This window comes from Populus alba, chromosome 9 (genome assembly GCF_005239225.2).
Source record: "Populus alba chromosome 9, ASM523922v2, whole genome shotgun sequence".
In the NCBI taxonomy this organism is placed as follows: domain Eukaryota; kingdom Viridiplantae; phylum Streptophyta; class Magnoliopsida; order Malpighiales; family Salicaceae; genus Populus; species Populus alba.
The window spans coordinates 8,218,571-8,239,224 of NC_133292.1; the positions used below are offsets into that span (position 1 = coordinate 8,218,571).

Genomic DNA, 20,654 nt, shown 5'->3' on the forward strand with positions numbered 1-20,654 from the left:
GATTTGCAGGGCAGAAGAAATCATTGAACATTACTGCTGCGCTAAACTAGTATAAATTCCTCCACCAACGGCCACCAGAAGTTAGAAGTATTTTTAGATAAACATTAATCAGGTATAAAGATATCAAATTTCATATTAATTGATAGAAAACTATATGTGAATTCATCCATATAACTTCTTAAAATCTAAATTTTGCTTGATATTACTGTTGTATTCTTTTTTCTAATGAAAAAAAATAAAATTATTGTGATGCGCGAGCTAGATTCGGCCCGCTTTTAGTTGATTTGGTTCTCTAATGGATCCCCCACTGTTTTGTTTATATTGGGGTACACTTGCCTGCTAATTTGGGCCACAGTTTAAATGAATGCTTGGATCACTATAAATTACGCAGACTTTACTTCAAGTTTGAATTTTGAAGTAATGAAAGGGATTTAAGGCCCCTATTTTTGTGTTTTAAATTTTCTTATTTGTTTTCAATGATTTTTTTAGTATTTTTAAATCATTTTGATGTGATGATATTAAAAATAATTTTTAAAAAATAAAAATATATTATTTTAATATATTTCTTAAAAAAAATACTTTGAAAAATAATTATTATCACACTTCTAAATACCTTCTCAGTTTTATTTATAGATATAGAAGAGGTGTCATATAATAATAATAATAATAATAATAATAAGAAGAAGAAGAAGAAGAAGAAGAAGAAAAAAAAGAAGAAGAATGAATTGTTATTTAACCTCTTTACCTGTTAGTTGTTTTTTTATTCTATTTTTATTACAAAACGGATTATAAAAAATAAACAACATGTATACTTTTTTTCTATGATATTAATAAATGCGTTTCTTAAAAAAATTGAGAAAAAAAAAAACAAGTGACATGCAAAGGACACATTCCGTGATTATGCAATTTACCTAACACTAGTACCCTCAACAAAATTATTAACCGAGGCTAAAAATAAATAAATTAATATAGTACTAGAATTCAATTAACACTAAAATTAATACAGGAATCTAATTAATTATTTGCTTATAACAACTGTGCTAATTTACGGTAATACAAGGGTAAATTTTTGGTTTTCATCTAGCTATATTTTATACGCATTTAATCAAATTAATCAGAAAACTGATCGATCAATCAAGTCATATCAAATAAAAATCAAATCAATTCAAATTAAATCATAAGCTATGATAGATTTTAGGTTATGAGTTAGACAGCTAGGTTAAGCTGAGCTTTAAAAACCAGGTTTGTTTGATATTTTTCAAGTTACGTGTAACAACAACATATCTTGACGGCATAAATCAGCTCCTCAACTCATCTGTATTAATCATGTCAAACAATACTTCATGGCTGACCTCACGTTGATAATGAGATGAGAATCTTCGGGAACATAAATTTCAAAAGCAGAGAAGATGTTGGAGCTCGAATAAGTGGAAAATATAGTTCTCCACAGATGTTAACTTCTATATGGATCCACTTGCTCTGAATTCATTGCAATCGCTAAAGCTTGTCGTGGACGGGTTCAGTGCAATTATTATCATCAGCTAGCCTCTAATGGTACTATCCTGCATAGCGATACTTGATCTTGCTAGCAATACACTGCTTCTTTTAGAAGATTTAGGGTTTAAATTCTTTTTCGTAGCAGAAAAAATCAACTTCACATTACCCTTTCAATGCAGGTCAAGAGGAAGGACGTAGGGTAGAACTTCAGAGGAAAGGTCTACGAACTGCTTAGTATCTGTATTTCATTTTGTATCGATCAGGAGGAGATAATTAATCTGCCGCTTCATCCATGAAAAGCAGCGGAGACACCGTGCACAGCTGTGTATTATTTCCAGATCAGGATCCAGAAAGCTATACGCCGCCTGTGCTTCTTCTTCATCTTCTTCCTGGGATATTCACAGCAAGACGGGTTGTCATCATTTACATGCATTCAGTGGATCAGATAGAGGCCCAGCTTTTCGCATGATTTGGAAAACATTCGGAAGGAATATAGTAAGTGGCAGGTCGCCCTCATCATGTGTGGGAAAGCACTGGAGGCTGATGAGCCCATCCCCATGACCATGAGCATAGGATTAATCATGTACATGACTCACGAGAGGGATGGCTCCTTAGTTCCGTACTTCAATGGCGTTTCTCGGTAGCAAAATCTACCGAAAGATTTAAATCTTTCCCTGTCTCGAGGTCACCTAGTGCTCCCCTACGTCCAAATATGTGATTTGATTACACTTACAATCAAAGCCTTTTCTATGATGATATTCGAATAAAAAAGAAGTTTATGCTGATATAGAAAGAAAATAGCTTGTGGTTTGTGAAAAAAAAATTATATAAGAAAGCTATATTAATTATTTTATATAGAAACACAAGATTAGGAATTGAATTGAAAACGAAAAAACAATATTGGAAACATAGTATGACAAGCAAAAAATAAAATAAAAACATGTATTAAATTTTTTTTACGAGAAATATAGAAAATATATGTATAATTAAATAAGTGTATAATGATTATTAAAATAATTTAAAAGTATTATAGTCTTTCAAGAATATTCAAGAGTATTATAGTTAATAAAAAAGTTTCATGAAGTTTTTGCTTATATTGTGTGTACGTTATTAATAATAAAGATATTTTATATTTTTTTTTCTCTAAATCTTTTTATATATTTAAAGAAGATTAAAATGAATCTTGATCAATCTTTAATACAATTCATATATTCATAAAATAAATAAGTAATTTAATTGAATAAATGTTACATAGAGAGAAATTACTTCGAAAACAACTATTTTCTAGATACACAAGATACACACACGTCAAATATTTTGTTTTCAAATTGAATCATTTTGAAAAAGATCTAAGGGCAAGGATTTATCAATAGGTAATTAATGTTGCTGCAATACCCAACCAAATGAAAACACTTCCTTGTCGTTTAACACTTTTGTATTTGAGTTTTACATTTTTGCACACTAGTAATTCAGACACACAAATTAATATTTAGTTTATTTTCCTAATATTAAGATAGGATCCTTTGATTTCTAACTACTAATCAAATTTATTAATCATGTTATATATCTTAAACTCAAACTTGAATATGCATTAATTAATATTTCTATATATAGTTCTCTCAAACAATGTTTTCCAGTGCTGCGCGTGGACGATTTTCCTTTGGTGGGAAGAAGGATTGTATACATTCATGAATTAACACTAATTAAGGTAAATGAATTACGAAGATGTACACATCTCGATGCATTTTCATGTATAATACGAGTTTGCTAGAGTATCGAGGATCATTGCGCTCAACTTTTCAAAATTAAATTTGTTTTTGAGTTTTAAAAATATTTTAAAAAAATTTGAAATATTTTTATTTATTTTAAATTAATATGTTTTTAGTATTTTTAAATTATTTTGATGTGTTGATGTTAAAAATAATTTTTTTAAAATAAAAAAATATTATTTTAATATATTTTGATATAAATTTTTTTAAAAAAACAATGATAACTATATTTTTTAAATAGGTGCCGACAAGGCAGCCAAAATATGGTATTAATTAATACTTTATCTAATCAATAGGTTTGTATGCGAGTCACCAATTAAATAGATTTGCTTTTAACTACAATTAGTTGTAAGAAATTGAAAGCTTTGTAGTTTTGCTAGCCGTTTATCTCAAAGTAAATGGTTAGTCTGTTGCCTAAAGACAGGTTGAAATTGTGGCAAGTCGTGTTTTTGAACGTTTAAAAATGTTTTTTAAAATAATTTTTTTAAAAATTAATATTTTTTTTTTTTTATATATCTTAATGTACTAATATCAAAACTAACTTTTAAAAATTAAAAAATATTTAATTTAATATATTTATAAATAAAAAACACTTTAAAATATAATTATTATTATACACACAGCCACCCCAAAACCAACAGGAATGCCTTGATAAAGGTAACTCGATATCGACGCCTCATGTATCGGAATCCCATTCTCCACGAACTTTGGTTATCTATAGTTTATTTAGTTTGTTGGAATTAATATACACTACACCGAACAATTTTTTATTTATTAAATATTATATATAAATGTGGATGCATATTGGTTCAGTATTTGATAACGATGCCACGTATGGCCTGTAACTGCAATGCATACATGCTCGCTCGTCTTTATTCGTTGAACAATGCTTAATTTCTTACCATTTTCCGCATACACTTTGCAAATGTAGCCACTTAGGCTCAAGAGCTCCGTACGTCAATTGTTAAACAAGTGGTGATGACATATACATCTTTCATTTTTAAAAAAAAATTAATTTTGATTGAAATACAAACTAATCTGAGAATGCTTTTATTATTAAATGAAAAACAATGACATATATAAATATATTAGTATTTTTCTTTTTCGCCTCCTATAGTAATAATAACAACGTAGACATCAAGATTCATAAGAAATAAATAAATTGGAGATTAAATTCTTTTCATTTCGTATTTTAAACAAGTTGCTTATCTTGAATGAGCCATGGATAGATTTTTCACTTGGAATCAAGATGTGAAAGGTGATTCGGACAACGAAGTCATGGTTATGCTCGAATACTTTAGTTGTTGTTTCATCTCTCGAAAGGAAAGATACAAAAGGATGCAAATTCTGATAAACTTAAATATATTTTTATATGCACTGAATGTTTTCAAACTAACATTTGGTAACTATATATATATATATTTCCAATCGATCTTTCCACCCTCTCCCAGTAAACTCAGAGGGAAACAAAAGAGAACAGAAAAAAAAAAAGAATATTCCAGCAGAGAAATGCATTCGAAAACATCAAATGGCAAAGGAAACCCAATCATTCGCGGAAACACGCAGCTGCTCTCTCATCCACTCTCTTTGGAGCTTAACACTAAAATTTAAATGGCTATACCTTACTTAACCACAGTTAACTAAACCTAACCATGGACAATTAAATATGCTTAACCACTTCAATTATTATCCACTTAAGATATCTCAAAGTGCAAGCTCTCTTCTCTATATATGGTTACTTGTAACTTTCCTTCTCTCTTGTTCTAACACCAGTTATATATTCTCTCTTGTGACCAAAGAAAGAAATCCCTTTTTCTTTGCTTGCAATCTTATTTTCATTCCCAAGAAAAATCTTGAACAATGAGCTGCAATGGCTGTCGAATTCTTCGAAAGGGATGTAGCGAGGATTGTGTTCTTAGACAATGCATAGAGTGGATAAATAGCCCCCAAGCTCAAGCTAATGCCACCGTCTTTGTTGCCAAGTTTTTTGGCCGTGCCGGCCTCATGTCCTTCATCTCCTCAGTGCCCAAAAGCCAAGGTCCCTGTAAGTCTCTAAACGTTATGCATGTACACTAGAAGAACTATCAGATCTAAAGTTCAATTCTCTTGCATCACAAAGAAAAATCTTGATAATTGAGAGCCTGATCATATATTTAAGAACCATTAAACCTAGCTAAAATTAAGTTTCTGTTTTGGTTGGTTTGGTCTTTTCAGCATTGTTTCGATCGCTTTTGTTTGAGGCCGTGGGAAGAACAGTGAACCCAGTTAGTGGAGCAGTGGGGCTTCTCTGGACAGGAAACTGGCATGTATGCCAGAAGGCGGTGATGACGGTGCTTCGCCGCGGCACAGTAGAACCACAGCCAGAACTTGAGGGCGGAGTTTTCGGGCCAGAATTCGATAATGTTTCGGAATGTGATAGTTTTAGGCCGCCAGCAGATCATGTCAGTTCAGGATCAAAAACATTGAAGAGAAAGAGGGATGTTGATGCGGCCAAACGTGGACTGATGAGGACTGATCTTGATCTTTGCTTGATGTACCAGCGAGTGGATACACCACCAGAAGAGTCTGAAATCACAACACTGGAGAGTGATTCAGGGAATAATTGCAGATTTCACGATGGAGGTGAACCAAAGCTTTTGAGACTGTTTGCTTAACAAGCTATAGGAGGAGGAGCTGGAACATCTATATATGAGACCTGAAAATGATTCTGTCGTAGAGAAACTTATCAACAGTTATTCATGTATTACCATCGAGGCTTTTGTTGTCTGTTAGTTTTGCTGAATACGCATACATGAGCGACTGAGCAAGTCATTTTTCACTTCGGTGTAACATTAGTTTCTTCTCTAGGGCTTTCAGGTATCAAGATCTTGATAGTTCCCAGGAGATTAATTAGCTAGCATACAGTATCATTTCCCACTTTATTGATCTATGCAGAGGGGTTAACATGAGCTGTTAAGAGCAGTCTAGCTGAAAGGCTAGAAGCCATTAATATGAATAAAGAAACCAACCATTGTCTTCGATCCCTTAATTTCTTAGTTAATTTCTTCTTAATCCTGTAATTTCTTTTCCAAGATGGCGGCATGACTATTTGTTGGAGATGGTAATGATTTAGTTGGGAAGTTGAGGTGATGATTTTGGATCATTGCCATGGATGTATCCGCTTTTTCTGAATTTGGAATATTGAGTCATTCTTCACCTTTAGTTGTTGTCCGATGTACCCAAGCCATTAAACATATCGAACCGCCCACACTACTAGAGAGTCCCACTCACAAAGAAGAATCATAACATCGTAGAAAGTTAAGTTCTTGTATAAGGCTTGATAAGGTAATAAAATACCATATGATTTCATTGCGTTTGGTGCATTGATTGTTAATATTCTACTTCTATCCGCTTTTGCTTTCTAATTTTGGACAGTGAAAGAAAGATATGCCCAGCACTAATGGCTTTTGCTGCCATGAAAGAGGCACTTTGCTATTTCATTTTGCCCCTTTTCTTTCCCAAACTCAAGGCCTCCGGGTGTCGGTTTGCCAGCATTGGATTTCCCTTTACATGTTCTTGTAGCCTATCTCCAACTCTCCCTCTCCTTTTCCTTCCACTACTTGTTTGTTTGTTGATTTATTTTACTCATGGCCTCTTCATGTAACCAATAGCCAAAAGGCTAGCAACATAGCCCTCCTCAATCCAGAAAATGGGTTCCACGTCGAATTATCATTTTACTGCTTGGCTCTGTCGCTTCATCACCATAAATACATATGATGGACCGTCCATGACCCTTTCTTAATTTTCTTAATAATCATCAAGTATAAACACACACATGACTATACAATAAAACATTGAAAAATGTACTCATTTATCAAGAAAGAAGAGGGTTTTCTTAAAAAAAAAAACATCAAGATTAATACAACTAATTATAAGGTGGTTCACAGGTTGATGTTGTTCGCATCTGTGACTTCAAGTTGGAAGTGCAAGATCTGTGGCAAAATAGCTACTTGAGCTTTAGAAACCTGATGACAGTGCTTTCAGAACGTGTCTTAACACTTTATCATGGTTGTTCGTATTCTGGCTACTCCTCATCCAGATGTCAGGATTATTTGGGAAGCTCATGATGTTTGTATTTACAATTCTAAGTCTGCCTTTCATTAGCTACTGGACAGATCTACAACGCTGCAAGGGAACCCAATTTGGATCAGGGTTTAGGAGGTAAGAGCTCTTGAGAAAGTTCAGATGATGGTTTGGCATATTATTCATGACTGTCTTCCTACAAAGCTTCTACGCTACAAACAACATATTTCTAATACTTCTATCTGTGGCTGCTGCAACCAGGAGGAGGAAAGTGTTTTCCATTGACTGCAGGTTTGTCACTTTGCTAGAATCATATGGAAAAATATAGGACTAGTAAATGCTCTCGGGTTTTGGAGCATAAATGTTGTGGAACGGTGTAGACAAATGGTTTCATCTAATGACTCGTTCCTTTTTCTTGAGGGTATTTGGTGGATCTAGAGGTCTAGAAGCATCATTGCTTATAGGGAGAATTATTTGCAATTTGGACTCTATAAATGCCTCGGGACTAATTCATGATGGGAATTTCATTTTAAAAAAAGCTGGGGTTGTTATCGTGGATGCCAAAAAGCTTCTTTCAAGAGAGTGGGAGGTTCATCTTCTTCATATATTGAGAGAAGCCAACTAGTGTGCTCACTTCATGGCAAAGCATGGTGCTCGAAATCTCGCTGAGATTTGTATACGGGAGAATCCACCTCCTGGTTTAAGTGCTCTTCTTCTTGCAGATTCGATGGGCACTAGATATCATAGAGGAGATTAGTTTTTGTTTCTTTTATTTCCAGAGTACCAAAATAAATTATAAAACATTATTTATCTTTCATTCAAATTAAATATTATCATGAAAAAATTATACCTGTTAACTAAAAAAATAAAATCTTACATTATATTTATAATAAGAAATAAATTTACAGCACTAACTAATTATAAAAAATATAAAAAAAATAATTTTAATATTTAAATGGATAAAAATTACTCGTATATAAAAGAAACAATGTATGTTTATTTTTCCGTCATTTCAGAAATAGTGAAAAACTTGTAAAAGAAGCATTGAATTGTTTTTTCTCCAAACTCATTAAAAGGTTGAAAAAGTAGTTTTCTATCTAGTTTTTTGGACGGAGAAAATTGTTTTTTCTCCCCCCATGTTCTTTATCTTTTCAGCTTAAAGGAAAACGGCAAGCCGAAAATATGCTTGTCGGTTTGTTTGCTATACCAACATGGAAGATTTTTGTCGAAAACTTGTTCCTGGTATACTAGGGTCCCAGAAACCAGATGGCACTCAAGTTGAAAGCAATGGAAGATTTTCTCATGATCATTTCCACAAACCATATATAATGAAATCATGCCTTGATAACCTTTCCTCGTTTCAAATAATCATCGTCCTGTTCTTCAAATCATTAAGTTGAAATGTTAAAGTTACAACAGTTCACATTTCACAAACCTGATATGCAGTCATGATAAATTAAGATCCGAGATTTGACCATATGATGGAACAATTCGGCCTTGTTTTCAATGCCATGATTACTGGACAGTCACCCTAAGTTTTATAGCTTAGAGTTTATTTTTAAACTTGTTTTCAGTATAATAATCTCTTAATACTTGACTGGGGATTGAAGCTCTAAAGAAACAGAGAGCAAGACAGTTTAAGGAGCAGCAAGAAGTTTAGTAAACTCTGAAGATGCAATGTCAGCTCTCCAAGGTGTGGGTGGCCATTAATTTTTATCCAAACCATGAGATAAAAAGAAATGGCAATCAAAACAGGACATGTGAATGGACAATTAAAACGTGCTTTTCTTGTTTTATTGGACAATAATAATAAAAGGTGGAGAGGAAAACCATAACACAAGAATCAAAGAAAGGTTTTGCTTTTTCTGAGATTCGACAAATATGGTTCTGTAGGAGAAGGCGGCTAAAGATGGAAAGGTGTTGATGGATTCTATTATTACACTTGAAATAATATTAAAAATTAGGTTAGATCTTCGCTGAAAAGTAGAAGCTGGATTCTACGTACCAGCAGCTCATGTTGGTGGGAGGCTGTGGACTTTCACTTCCCCATGCGCCGGAAGCTCTGCCACAACATGAGCTGTCGCTGACTTTCCTAGTCTATACAGTCAATGTACTGTATGAGAAAAAAATATATATACGCTTAGCACTCCTTTTTTCTTCGATATCCACACCCATTTTTACCATAGGAAGAAAAATGTCAACGGGAAGAATTTTCAGAAAATCATCATCGTAAGTGTTTGATAAAATATATTTTTCATTGTTTTTGAGGTGGCAATACACGACTCTTTCGCTTGGTAGTGTACCTCTGTCTCTCACCCTTTAAAGAGAAATAGCAAAATCCAGCCCCCCCCCCCGCCAAATCCATTATTGGTAGATTATCTGCCCATATTCATTCATGGATACGTGGAGCAAGGCACACCACTCATGTCCATGCTAGGCCCCGCCGAACGTATGCATAATCGTTAACATAAGGATTTGGCAGAGAGCTGACACCATGACTCGTTTCACTCAACTCAGACACCATGTTTTGCAATGTTATCACTTGTTCAGTGAACTAACTATTAAGCCTGCCTTGTAACTAGACTCTCCCAACCAGAAAATCAGGAATGACAAGCTGACAACATCATGTTAAGATTACAAGAACAAGTAGATCAAGAACTACATAATTTTCAGTAATCAGATGAACAACCGTGCATGTTACATATATAAATATACATTACTTTCCTTTTTGCTGTGTACAGCTAATTAGTAGGAGGCGAAAAAACACTTCCTCTCATCTTCGGATATAAAGATAAATGGAATAAAAGAAATACAAGACCACAACTGGTTCCAAAAAATGCCAAAGGTGAAGCCAAAACTAACTATTCAATCCATGTTTATTACCTTCAGTGCACCTCCACCCAAAAGAAAAAGAAGAGTCGGGAGTGATGTTAGCATTTTAGAGTGAGTGGTCAAGTGAGATCAGTTCTACACACGTGTTGTCAGGCTGGTGGTAGTTGGTAAACGATTAAGTTGTAATATATGTGTTCTCACGCTACAATCCTTAACCTGTTCATAAATATACAATATTTCATAAGCAGACTTGGAGGAAAATGATTCGCTAATCCTGGTGTAGCCAGAAGAAAGAACCATTACCTGCACGGTCGCTAAGGTGGACAAGAAATCTTTACATTGTTCAAGCATGTGTCTTTCCTTAGCAGTCACATTAACAAGTTCAGCCACCAATGAATTCATGTCTTCCACCTGTGAATGACAAGTTGTTTTAGATGTGCAAGTAAATGCATCTCTGTAAAGTCCAAGGAAGCGGCAACCAAATGATTTTAAGCAAATTTATTTGCAATAGTGCATTTTTTCCCATGCCCCCCTCCCTTGATTTATCAGCGCCAGAATAAATAAACTCTCAATAAGATCTTTGGCATTTTGGAATTAGATAACAGCATGAACAAGAAGACAGAGTACTGGCACTATTGGGTTCAGGAATGACAGTCGATGTCATAGGAGATCAAGATTGAATGACTGAGCTAATGTTGTTTTTCAAAATGTTTTTTATTTCAAAACACATTAAAATAATATTTTTTATTATTTTTAAAAATAATTTTTTGACATTAGCATGTCAAAATAATCTGAAAACATAAAAAACATATTAATTTAAAGTAAAATAAAAAATAATTTTTAAATTTTTTTTCTCAAAAAAGCTTACAGAAAGCAATGCCAAACACTGCCTTAAAGGTAAAAAGAAACCATTAGTAGTGGCGGACTGCATTAACCAGCACTTAAAAGACAGGACCTGTCCACCCAGTCAAACCATGAGCCAGACTGGGAATAATCCACCAAACTCCCCCAAACCAGAGTCAAAACTGGGTGACCAAGCTAGCTAGCAAAACCTGACTCTTCATCAACATAGCAGTAAGAACACCTTGTTATATTTTATTGTTCTTACATCTAAGTAACTCATTGTTTGTCTTCAAGGCACTATGTTATATTTTAGAAGAATATATGGCATGAGTAAGACATTCATAGTTAATGGACCCCTTTCTTGAGCTCATGATATTATATATAACTATAATTACAAGAATGAGCTACCTTTGATGATAGCGAGCATATAGAGGATGCCATTGCTTGCATTACATCAACTGCTGAACCAACAGCATCCTTCAGATTTTGTACATCGGCCTGTAACATAGAAAAGTAAAGTTTGTTAACCTGGTATTGTGCTTGTAAAATGCTGCCTTTCATCTTAGATGTTTGATTAAGGAACATACCACTGTTTTTCCAACAACAGGAAGGCGAAGAGTACTGGCCTTCAGAGCTTCGGTTGCTCCTTCCAGAGAACTTGAGTGACCTCTATCAAGATGTGACCATTCTTCTAAATGGGCAATCTGCATTCACCAAGTACAGTAAACTTCAGCAATAAAGATGAGAAAAGCAGAATGATTACAAACTAAATGTGTTTCTGGCAGTGCCAAAACAGGGAAAAATAACAGTCAACACAATAAACATGACCAATCCTTAGAAGGTGCTGGTAAGTAATAATTCATCAATCGGTGACCCTTAAAATAGAAGGTGGATGGCCAACTCATATGAAAACGTTACTCCTGAATAAATTAACAATAAACTAAACAAAATCTAGATAAATCTCTACAGGCATCTAGACCATAGCAAACACCAAGGCCTCTAAATGCTTCACCAGCTCATGGGACAATTTCAGAATCCCCTCCAAATGAATTTTAGAAACAATTTAATAGTCTTCATTGTTTTCAGGTCAGGTTCCAAATAAAAGTTAACATAAAAAGAAAATGATATATTGGAAGGTGTTTCGGGCACAAATGGCAGGTAAGAGCAGGGAAACAGCAGATCCAAAATCTGTATGCTGCAAACAAGTCACAGTATGAGGGAAATTGATCAGTCTGAGTCCAACAGGTATAAATACCAAACCATATGCATCTTTAAGGCTAAATTGATCTCCCAGGTTTAACTTTTCGACTAATTCTCAAGCTGTGAATCTTCAAGTAAAGAGATATGACATACAGGAAAAGAGATGAAATAGCAGCAAAATCAGGACAAACATAAGATATAAAGGCAAAATGATGGTGACAAAAATTAGATATTAAAATTCTCACTATTCCCTGAAAGCCCCCAGAAAAACAAGACAGGTGTCTCATAGTTGGTCATAGCATCCCAAATCTCCATAGAGTGATGTGGTTGATTTCTAAACATTTCCAAGTTACTTCCAGTTTACATCACTTTATAAGTTGAAGTTCCATCATGCATTGCCGTTCAAAACATCAAGATTTAAGCTTAGCATAAATATAAAGAGGGTAAGAGATAATCCAGTTCTGAAGGAAGATAATTTATCAGAAATATTAAGAGGTTCAATACCATAACAAACGTTAAGTGAATATCTTAATCTTACTTGTCCCTTGAGGATAGAAGTCAGCTTCAGCTTTTGCCTCAGCAATAGTAACTTGACTCTTCTGAGAGTGACAGAATGCCGCAGTTCTGAGATTGTTACCCATGCATTCCACAAATTTTTCTGGTACAAAGAAAAACATTTGAGTATAAAAATCACAGCAATGTGTCTGCTACATTTATCCTGAAATCTTGGCAACATCGTAACTCTTTTCAATAAAATTGTTTCAGGCTAGTGTATAGGGCCTATAAGCCGGTACGAACAGAAGTTTCTGCAGGCAGTACTGCAAGAACAAGCTCCTGAATTAAAGCAATGCCACACATGGTCAATGCGAACAAAAAGTCGTCAATGAAACACAAACCTAGATACAAAGTAAAAGGGGAGGGAGAGAGTATTGGATGACCTTGAGGTGCATAGAAGTTCATTTATGCTGAATGCTGGTGATCCTATTCGGTTCCTGTTCCCTAAAATGTATTTCAGAAACACGCGAGAGAAAAAAACTAGACAAATTTTTCTTAAGCAGAATATTGTTTCTTCATGACATCTCTTTAGGAAAGCTTTTGGAACACATAAACCAACCTCTTCCTGTTGTTAATAATGGAGATTTTTTGTGGAAACAAACTTACCCTAACCCTTTAGACTTTACCAGCTTGAACCAAACATGCCTGTCAGGCAAGTAAGGCTGGTAAACAAACAGAAACAAGGCTAGACTCCCACTTTAGGAGGCAACTTTTCCTTCCATGTGCTTTTGGAAGAGAAGGCACCATGTGAAGGAGAAACAACCCCAAATAAGTAAAAAGAGTTAGATGATAAGTTCGCCTCTTTTCATATTGGACAGCCATTAAAAACTCTGACATACCCTACACCACAAACTCTGAAACTACCCAGAATGGAAGTGTTTGCACCAATTCTCAATCCTGTCCCATCTTCTAAACCTCAAAGGACAGGAGAACAGAAGATATTCAGATACTGAAGCCTCCAAGGACCTCTATAACAGCATCAAGAAACAATTTTCAAAAGCAGGTCACTGACAACTATTAGCATGATAAAAAGCAATAGCAGAAAAAAGGGATTTAAAGCTTCCACTCAACAGTCAAGTCAAAGCATCTCTCATAACATCCAAATACCACAAGCAGAGAAAATGAAAAATACCCCAACCTCCTCTAATATTTTCCGCAATACCACAATGAAAATGGAGAATATTCATCCACTTCCCTTGTTCGAGTCTACCATCCATCTCCACAAACTGCCCTTTCCCATGCTCGTTTCACCAGAATCACAGAACTAAAAGTGCTTTATTCAAAGTAGCAACTTCCTCATCCTATTTAAAATACATATTTTCACATTTACTAAAATGAAATCAGAACTTGTCTTGTATACCTCAAACTGTCCTTTCCCATGTTCACAAGACCAAAATCACAGAACTAAAAGTGCTTTATTCAAAGTAGAAACTTCCTTATCCTATCTAAAACATTTATATTCACATTTACTAAAATGATATTTGAACTTCCTTCATACACATCCTCCATTTTCCACTTTTAGCACTCTTCCTGCAGAAATATCCCTTGAACATTTTCAAATTTCTTACGCATCTGTGCTCTAATTGTGAAAATTGAATTATATTAAAAGGGAATCTTGTATAGTCAACAGCCCTTCTAGACAAATACAACTTCTACCCTGCTAGTTCCCACTCGGTCTGCCCAATGTTGCTTTCCATTCTAGCATGGACTCAGATGAACAATCCAAAACAATAAATGGGTCCATATTGGAGTTGTATTGATTATGTATATCAATGGTAAATGTTTCTTTAAGGTCCATACTCGTGGCATACCTACGCCCTAGAATTCCATATGGGTCTTGTATAAATGATGCAGATCACCTGGGAAAAGTGAGCGAATGGAGTTTTGGCCATTCCTCTATCTAAAGAAAGCACTATATTGTGTAGAATATTGTCCTAGGCACAAAGATAGACAAAGAAAGCACTATATTGTGTAGAATATTGTCCTAGGCACAAAGATAGACCATGTCAGCTTGGCTCTCGTGAATTTGAGATAGCATAAATCCTCAATTGCATATTGAAGTCAGTCCTTATCAATAGTGTAGCACTCCTTTTTAAAAAATAGCAGGCCAAAGCCATCTAGAAAGCAAACTCTATCTCTAGCAAGTACTTAATCAAGTTTCCAAACTCCTTAATGGCATCCTTTTCCAGCACCATTGCAAATCAGCTTAAGTCAAGGTCCTTCATTCCCTAACCTATCCTCTCCACAAAATACACACAGAAATGCACTTGCTTAGATTCATGGGTTGTCCTCCATTGTTTTGACTTTGGAAGCGGATTTATTAAATGCTTCCTTGGTTTTTCCACTCTATAGACTATTTGTCGATGCTTAAAGTCCTAAACAGTTTACATCATGCCAGAGCAAATGTTACCCGTGAATAAAAAAAAGCTAGCACCCGGTGAAAGAAATTCATCAAGCATTCACTTTCAGATTTCAAATGGAAATTATTTTCAAGGTCACAAGCCAAAATGAAGACATCAACTATTACCAACAAAAAGTACACATCAACTATCACCAATGAAAAACACATTCACCAGATATAAACTACGTTAAGAAAAGAGAACTGGAGTGAATAAATTGAAAACAATGTACATACTAGATGATGTCAGTTTACCATACCTCTGCATTCAGTCTTTGCACCATGAAGGTAGTATCTTCCCTTGCATTTACAAACCGCCATTGCAAATAACGGTTATACAAAAGCCTCAACATGTGTGCATCAACAATTCTATCCTCCCCCATCTTCCCTCTCCTTAAATCAACAGAGAAACTAAGAATTGAGGGTGAACTGCTACTCATTGATCTCACCCTTGAAGGACTAGACATCCCTCTAGATGGAGATGACGCTGAAGTTGTCCAAAGCTTACTAGGAGATGCAGGCCGTGTAGCTCCCCTGATAGGTGAAGCCGCCATCATTCTTGGAGATGACAAAGGACCATCACTACTAAATCTTTTTGATTGAATAGCCTTTGGTGAAACACCCACTCTAGAACCAGGACTAGTAGATAAGGGTGAACCTGGATCCTGCAACCTCCTCAACCTGCTATTGGTTTCCTGCCAAAACCTTGCCGAAACAGTAATGCCACGAGGAGTAGTTTTTCGTTTACCAATTTCTGGCACTCCTGAAGTGCTACCAGAGGAAACACTATCACTATCAGAAGCAGTAAGATCACCAGTAAAAGATGACTCATTTACAGAAATAGTATCTGTGTTTTGCCTAGCATTGCCTAAATCCAAGCTCAACCTCATACCCTCGTCAACATTAGACTGCTGCAATGACTTGACCCCAACAAACCCAGATCCAATAACCCTCCTATCTCCGCCGCCACCAACAACAACACTACAATCTAAACTCCTGGACAACAGTGGATTCCGCTCTTTCAAATTCCCTTCTCTACTTCTCCCTGGCCACCTATGCTGATCCATGGGCCTTGAATTCTCACCCTGATCTCTCACTGGAGTAGCTCTCCTCCTCTCGGGAGTGGCTTTTCTAACCACATTGTTTTGTGGTGGTGTCACAGACTTAGCTTTACTAATTGGAAGCGAAAAGGCCTCGCCTTGAAAAGAAACTGATAAGCTCCTTGTTGAAGTAATCAACATCTTTGTAGCAGCTGATATTTCAGTTGCAGTGCGCTGTGGGTTTGGTGTCGTTGGCCTTGAAGAAGTAACAGGCCTCCTTCTATCAACAGATTGGGATCTTTTAGACCCGGAAGGAAGAGAACATGTAGTTGTCGTTAATGGTGTGTGTAAAGGTCCAGAATTTGTAGACCTTGAAAGTAATGGTGAAGCAAATCTCCTTGGAAAAGAAGAACTCGAAGATGAAGAACTTGAAGTGGTGGTGGTGGTGGTGGTGGTGGTTGTAGAGGTGGAAGTGGAAGGAGAGGGAGAGAGGTACCTTGAAGGTACTTGTTTGCCTCTGGGTTTTCTTGTTGCAATGCGGGCACTACCATTGTTTTGCTGGTGGTCTTTCTCTGAAGGTAAAAGTGGGGGTCTCGTTCGATTAGGGGTTTTGTCAGTTGAACTAGCTGCTGCTTGAGGAATGGCAGCCACCATTCTGTGTGTGATAAATCTGGTTTATGAGTTTCTCACATTGCCTCTTGAAAAAAAGTTCCGGTTATTCTTGGCTTATAGCTTCTCTCACATTAAAGACACAACATTGTAGGATTCATGCCTAAATCCTGCAAAAAAGTAGGTGAAAGTTAGGATCTTGAGCAAGAAATAGGAGACCCAAAACGGGTTACTGAGGGATCAGCCTGTATTTTTAGCTTTTACTACTATTTTGGGTTTTGAGAGAGAGAGATCAGAAAGAGTTGGTGAGAGAGGTGAGATTTGACATTTGAGAGAGGAGAGACACCCAGGTGTGCTTATGTGAGTGTGTGTTTTGGGTGTGGGTTTTGGTGAATCTTTGAAGAGAAGTTATGATAATTTAATTGTGTTTGTGCCATTTTTAAGTTCTGATAAAACTTTAAATTATAGTTAAGAGTATGGTTTTCGTTTCGGTTTTCTAGTTTACCCTACACCCCTTCATTTTTGTATAAAATACTGGTATTTTTTTTTTTATTAATATGGATGTTCGAATCAGCTTGCGTATACCTCGACTAATCCCACAGGTCCTGAAATTAACGATCATATAAGCCTCCAGTGATTATCATATGAGCAATTTAAAATTTGAATATAAGATCATAAAGAGAATAAACCTCCCCTTCTTAAGTTTTTATCATTGACCATCACCTCATAAAATTCTGGTATTTGTTTGGGAGAGTTGGTGTTTTTTTTTTTTTATGTTTTTTTCTTGGTAGTGTCTCTGTCTCCATTACACATGAAGAAACCCGTTAACTTAATTTCTCTGGCTGGTTAGGTACCTGCAGAGCTCATCTTTCATGATTTAGGGAAAAACATGATGATTGTTAATTTATTTTATAGAAACTAATTAAAGATCGGGACACTTGATGAATCAAGCATTTGTATAAAATCATGCTTGTACTTTGTTAAGCGCACAAGTCATCATACTCCATTCCATGTTATTATTATATTAAAATATTCACATGTTTCAAGAGAGATTTAAAGCGAGTTAGGTAATGTGATAGCGGTTGTTTTTTCAAATAACTTTTCATGCCGAATGCATATTTTTTAAAAAATTATTTTTGACATATCACCACATCAAAACAATTCAAAAAGTACAAACTACACTCAATTTTAACAAAATTTTTTTTTTTTCAAATTTGGTGGGAACGTAATTTGCACCGTATTTCCAAATGCTGCTTTACTATATGTTAGATAATGAGTTTACATGTTATTTTTTTTGTAAAAATTATTTTAATTAAAAATATATTAAAATAATTTTTTTTATTTTTTAAATTAACATATTAAAAATATTAAAATTATTGAATAATATTTTTTTCAAAAATCAAAAACACTTTAAAAGGCCCACGTTACCAAACAAAGTTTTAGTGTTTATTTAATATTATAGTATAATATACTTTTTAAAATTAGTTTTTAATTAAAATATATCAAATAAAATAATATTTTTTTTTATTTTTAATATCACTATCTCAAAACTTTTTTAAATATTTGAATAGCAATTCCAACACTAAAGTAATTTCAAACACAAAAATTAACACTCATTTTAATGTCTCTTCTACTGTGTTCACGGGTAAACTACTGTTTTTTCTTTTTAAATGATTATAGGAAAAACCTTTTTCTAGTATTTTTAAGGTTTTGTTTGTTTTTATATTTAAAAAAAATTAAAATTTTTTAAATTTTAAATTAATATTTTTTATATATTTTTAGATTATTTTGATACATTGATATCAAAATTAATTTTTTAAAAATAAAAATAAAAAATTATTATTTTAATACATTTTAAAATAATCATAATTATACTTTTGCTCAAGTTTTTTAAGGGTGTTTGTAGTTGTGATTGAACTGGATTTTTTTTTTAAAAATGTTAATATATTAATATTAAAAATAATTTTTTTAAAAAAAAGTAAAAATACTTTTACAAACAATTTTTTTTTTTTTTTTGTTATTTCTAATACGCACTGTTACTGTAACACTTGAAAGTTGATACAGGCAATCAAAACCAAAAAAGAAACTAGCCACTGACGGTAGTTGAACTATCAATTCCTCTCCTTTAACTAATTTTTTTTTAAAAAATTAATTCCAGGTAGTTTTCATGTTATTAAGCATTTACTCACAAGTAGAGCTCCCTTGAAGGGGGGAAGAGGACAAAACTGGGCTGCTGGGGCATCTACATTGATTCTTATCATCACATTACTTGATTTATGGATCCTTTTCATGATGCCTGAGAACCAAATTTCTGGCCCCAAGGGGGCAAATGAAAGAAACCAGTGCACAGCAAAAAAAAAAAAAAGAAATGAAGAGAGCAATGACACCCTCGTGTAGTACCATCAATTAAACATGATTAAACAGTGTTCTTAGCGAGTAATGACCATAATTAAACAGTAGAGGTACGAATCTAGCTGCTTCAAAAAATAATAAAAAGCCAGTGGGATTCTGTTTGTTTTTTAATTTTTAAACTGTTTTTTAAAAAATATACTTAAAAAATAATTATTGACAGAGTTCCAAATAGGCTCCTAGGCAGCAGCATCTACAGCCAATCCAAAAGAAAAGAATTGTTTTTTTTATTAAAACCAAATGTGTGTACAAATAATTGCAAAGTTGCCAAGAGCATCTCGCGTGCGGGCATGATCTTGGCATTTTGCAAGTCACTTCTTTGCTGTTGGATTAGCGAAGACGCATGGGCTCATAAGCCTGAGCTCACACTGTGTCATTTTCAAACACAGTCATTCAACAGTACTCATAAATAATGACCACACAACCGTACACCGCACCTCCAAAATATTACAAGCATATTGCTTTTGAAACATTCGTTTTACTGCTCCATTTATTTTTTTTCATTTCAAATGATACTACAGTTATAATTATTTTTTATGTTAAAATATATTAAAATAATATTTTTAATATTTTTTAAAATTAATATATCAAAACATATACAAAATTAATTTTTAATAAAATAAAAAATTTTATTTTTTAAAAAAACTCAAGTTGGTCCGCATTTTTAAATATTCTTGTGTATATTCAAAGGCGTGTTTAGTTTTAAAAAAATATTTTTAATTTTTATAATGATTTTAATATAATAATGTTAAAAATATTTTTAAAAATATTATGTGCCATAATATCAAAAACACATGAATGGTAATGGTGTTAAAGATGTATTTTATAACCATATTTTTATATATTGATGTCAACTTTATTTTTTGATGAAAAAGCAAATCATTTATTCATATGACGGTTAGAGTATTTATAAAAAAATTTACTCTCACAATATATATATATATATATATATATCATTTGAAGGTGAAAAAGAACTCGTGTGGGTGTGATTAACCTGCTGGATCAGTAATCGACGGAGCACGCAGGAGATGAAACATTAACGAGATTAAAAGAACAGAGAGGGATAAAGAAAGAGGGGGCTACCTGAGCTAGACTGAGAGAGACAGCATCGATGAAAAGAGCTCTCAAGCAGACAAGGAGTTTGCTGGTGTCATCGATATGAAAATGCTACTGACTTAAAGAAAAGTTTTAAGAGGTGACAAGAACAAACGCCTTGCCTTGTTGATTTTTGCAAGCTAAGCTAAGCTATATAACCCATTTGTTAGTTAATAATCACACTTGTTATGCTAATAATTATTTAATAAGATGCAACATCTCATTCTATCTCTCTCTGCCCCTCCGAAAACCCTTGCTTTTAACGCTTTTTAATTCTCAGAATTCCCTCCTTAACTCTGTCGTCATCTTGCCCCGCTTGCAACCCACTAGCTGGCCTTGCTTTCT

General features: G+C 34.2%; 2 protein-coding genes across 3 annotated transcripts; one reads left to right on the forward strand and one right to left on the reverse strand.

Moving 5' to 3' along the window:
* The first annotated feature begins 4,986 nt into the window (after nt 1-4,986).
* Nucleotides 4,987-6,294, forward strand: LOC118059112 (LOB domain-containing protein 38). 2 transcript variants are annotated; one of them, XM_035071945.2, is made up of 2 exons: nt 4,987-5,304; nt 5,481-6,294. In XM_035071945.2, the coding sequence occupies exons 1-2, from the start codon at nt 5,127-5,129 to the stop codon at nt 5,918-5,920; spliced, it is 618 nt and encodes a 205-aa protein (XP_034927836.1). In that variant the 5' UTR covers nt 4,987-5,126; the 3' UTR covers nt 5,921-6,294. The 2 variants fall into 2 exon arrangements, with proteins under 2 accessions (XP_034927836.1, XP_034927835.1); XM_035071944.2 differs by having other exon boundaries at nt 4,992-5,310.
* Nucleotides 6,295-9,962: 3,668 nt separating this feature from the next.
* LOC118059113 (QWRF motif-containing protein 2) lies at nt 9,963-17,230 on the reverse strand. Its single transcript, XM_035071946.2, has 6 exons — nt 15,417-17,230; nt 12,742-12,861; nt 11,591-11,707; nt 11,412-11,501; nt 10,464-10,571; nt 9,963-10,376 (listed from the first exon to the last, which is right to left on the reverse strand). Exons 1-6 carry the CDS (start codon nt 16,848-16,850, stop codon nt 10,296-10,298), a joined length of 1,950 nt encoding a protein of 649 aa, XP_034927837.1. The 5' UTR covers nt 16,851-17,230; the 3' UTR covers nt 9,963-10,295.
* Nucleotides 17,231-20,654: the final 3,424 nt, after the last annotated feature.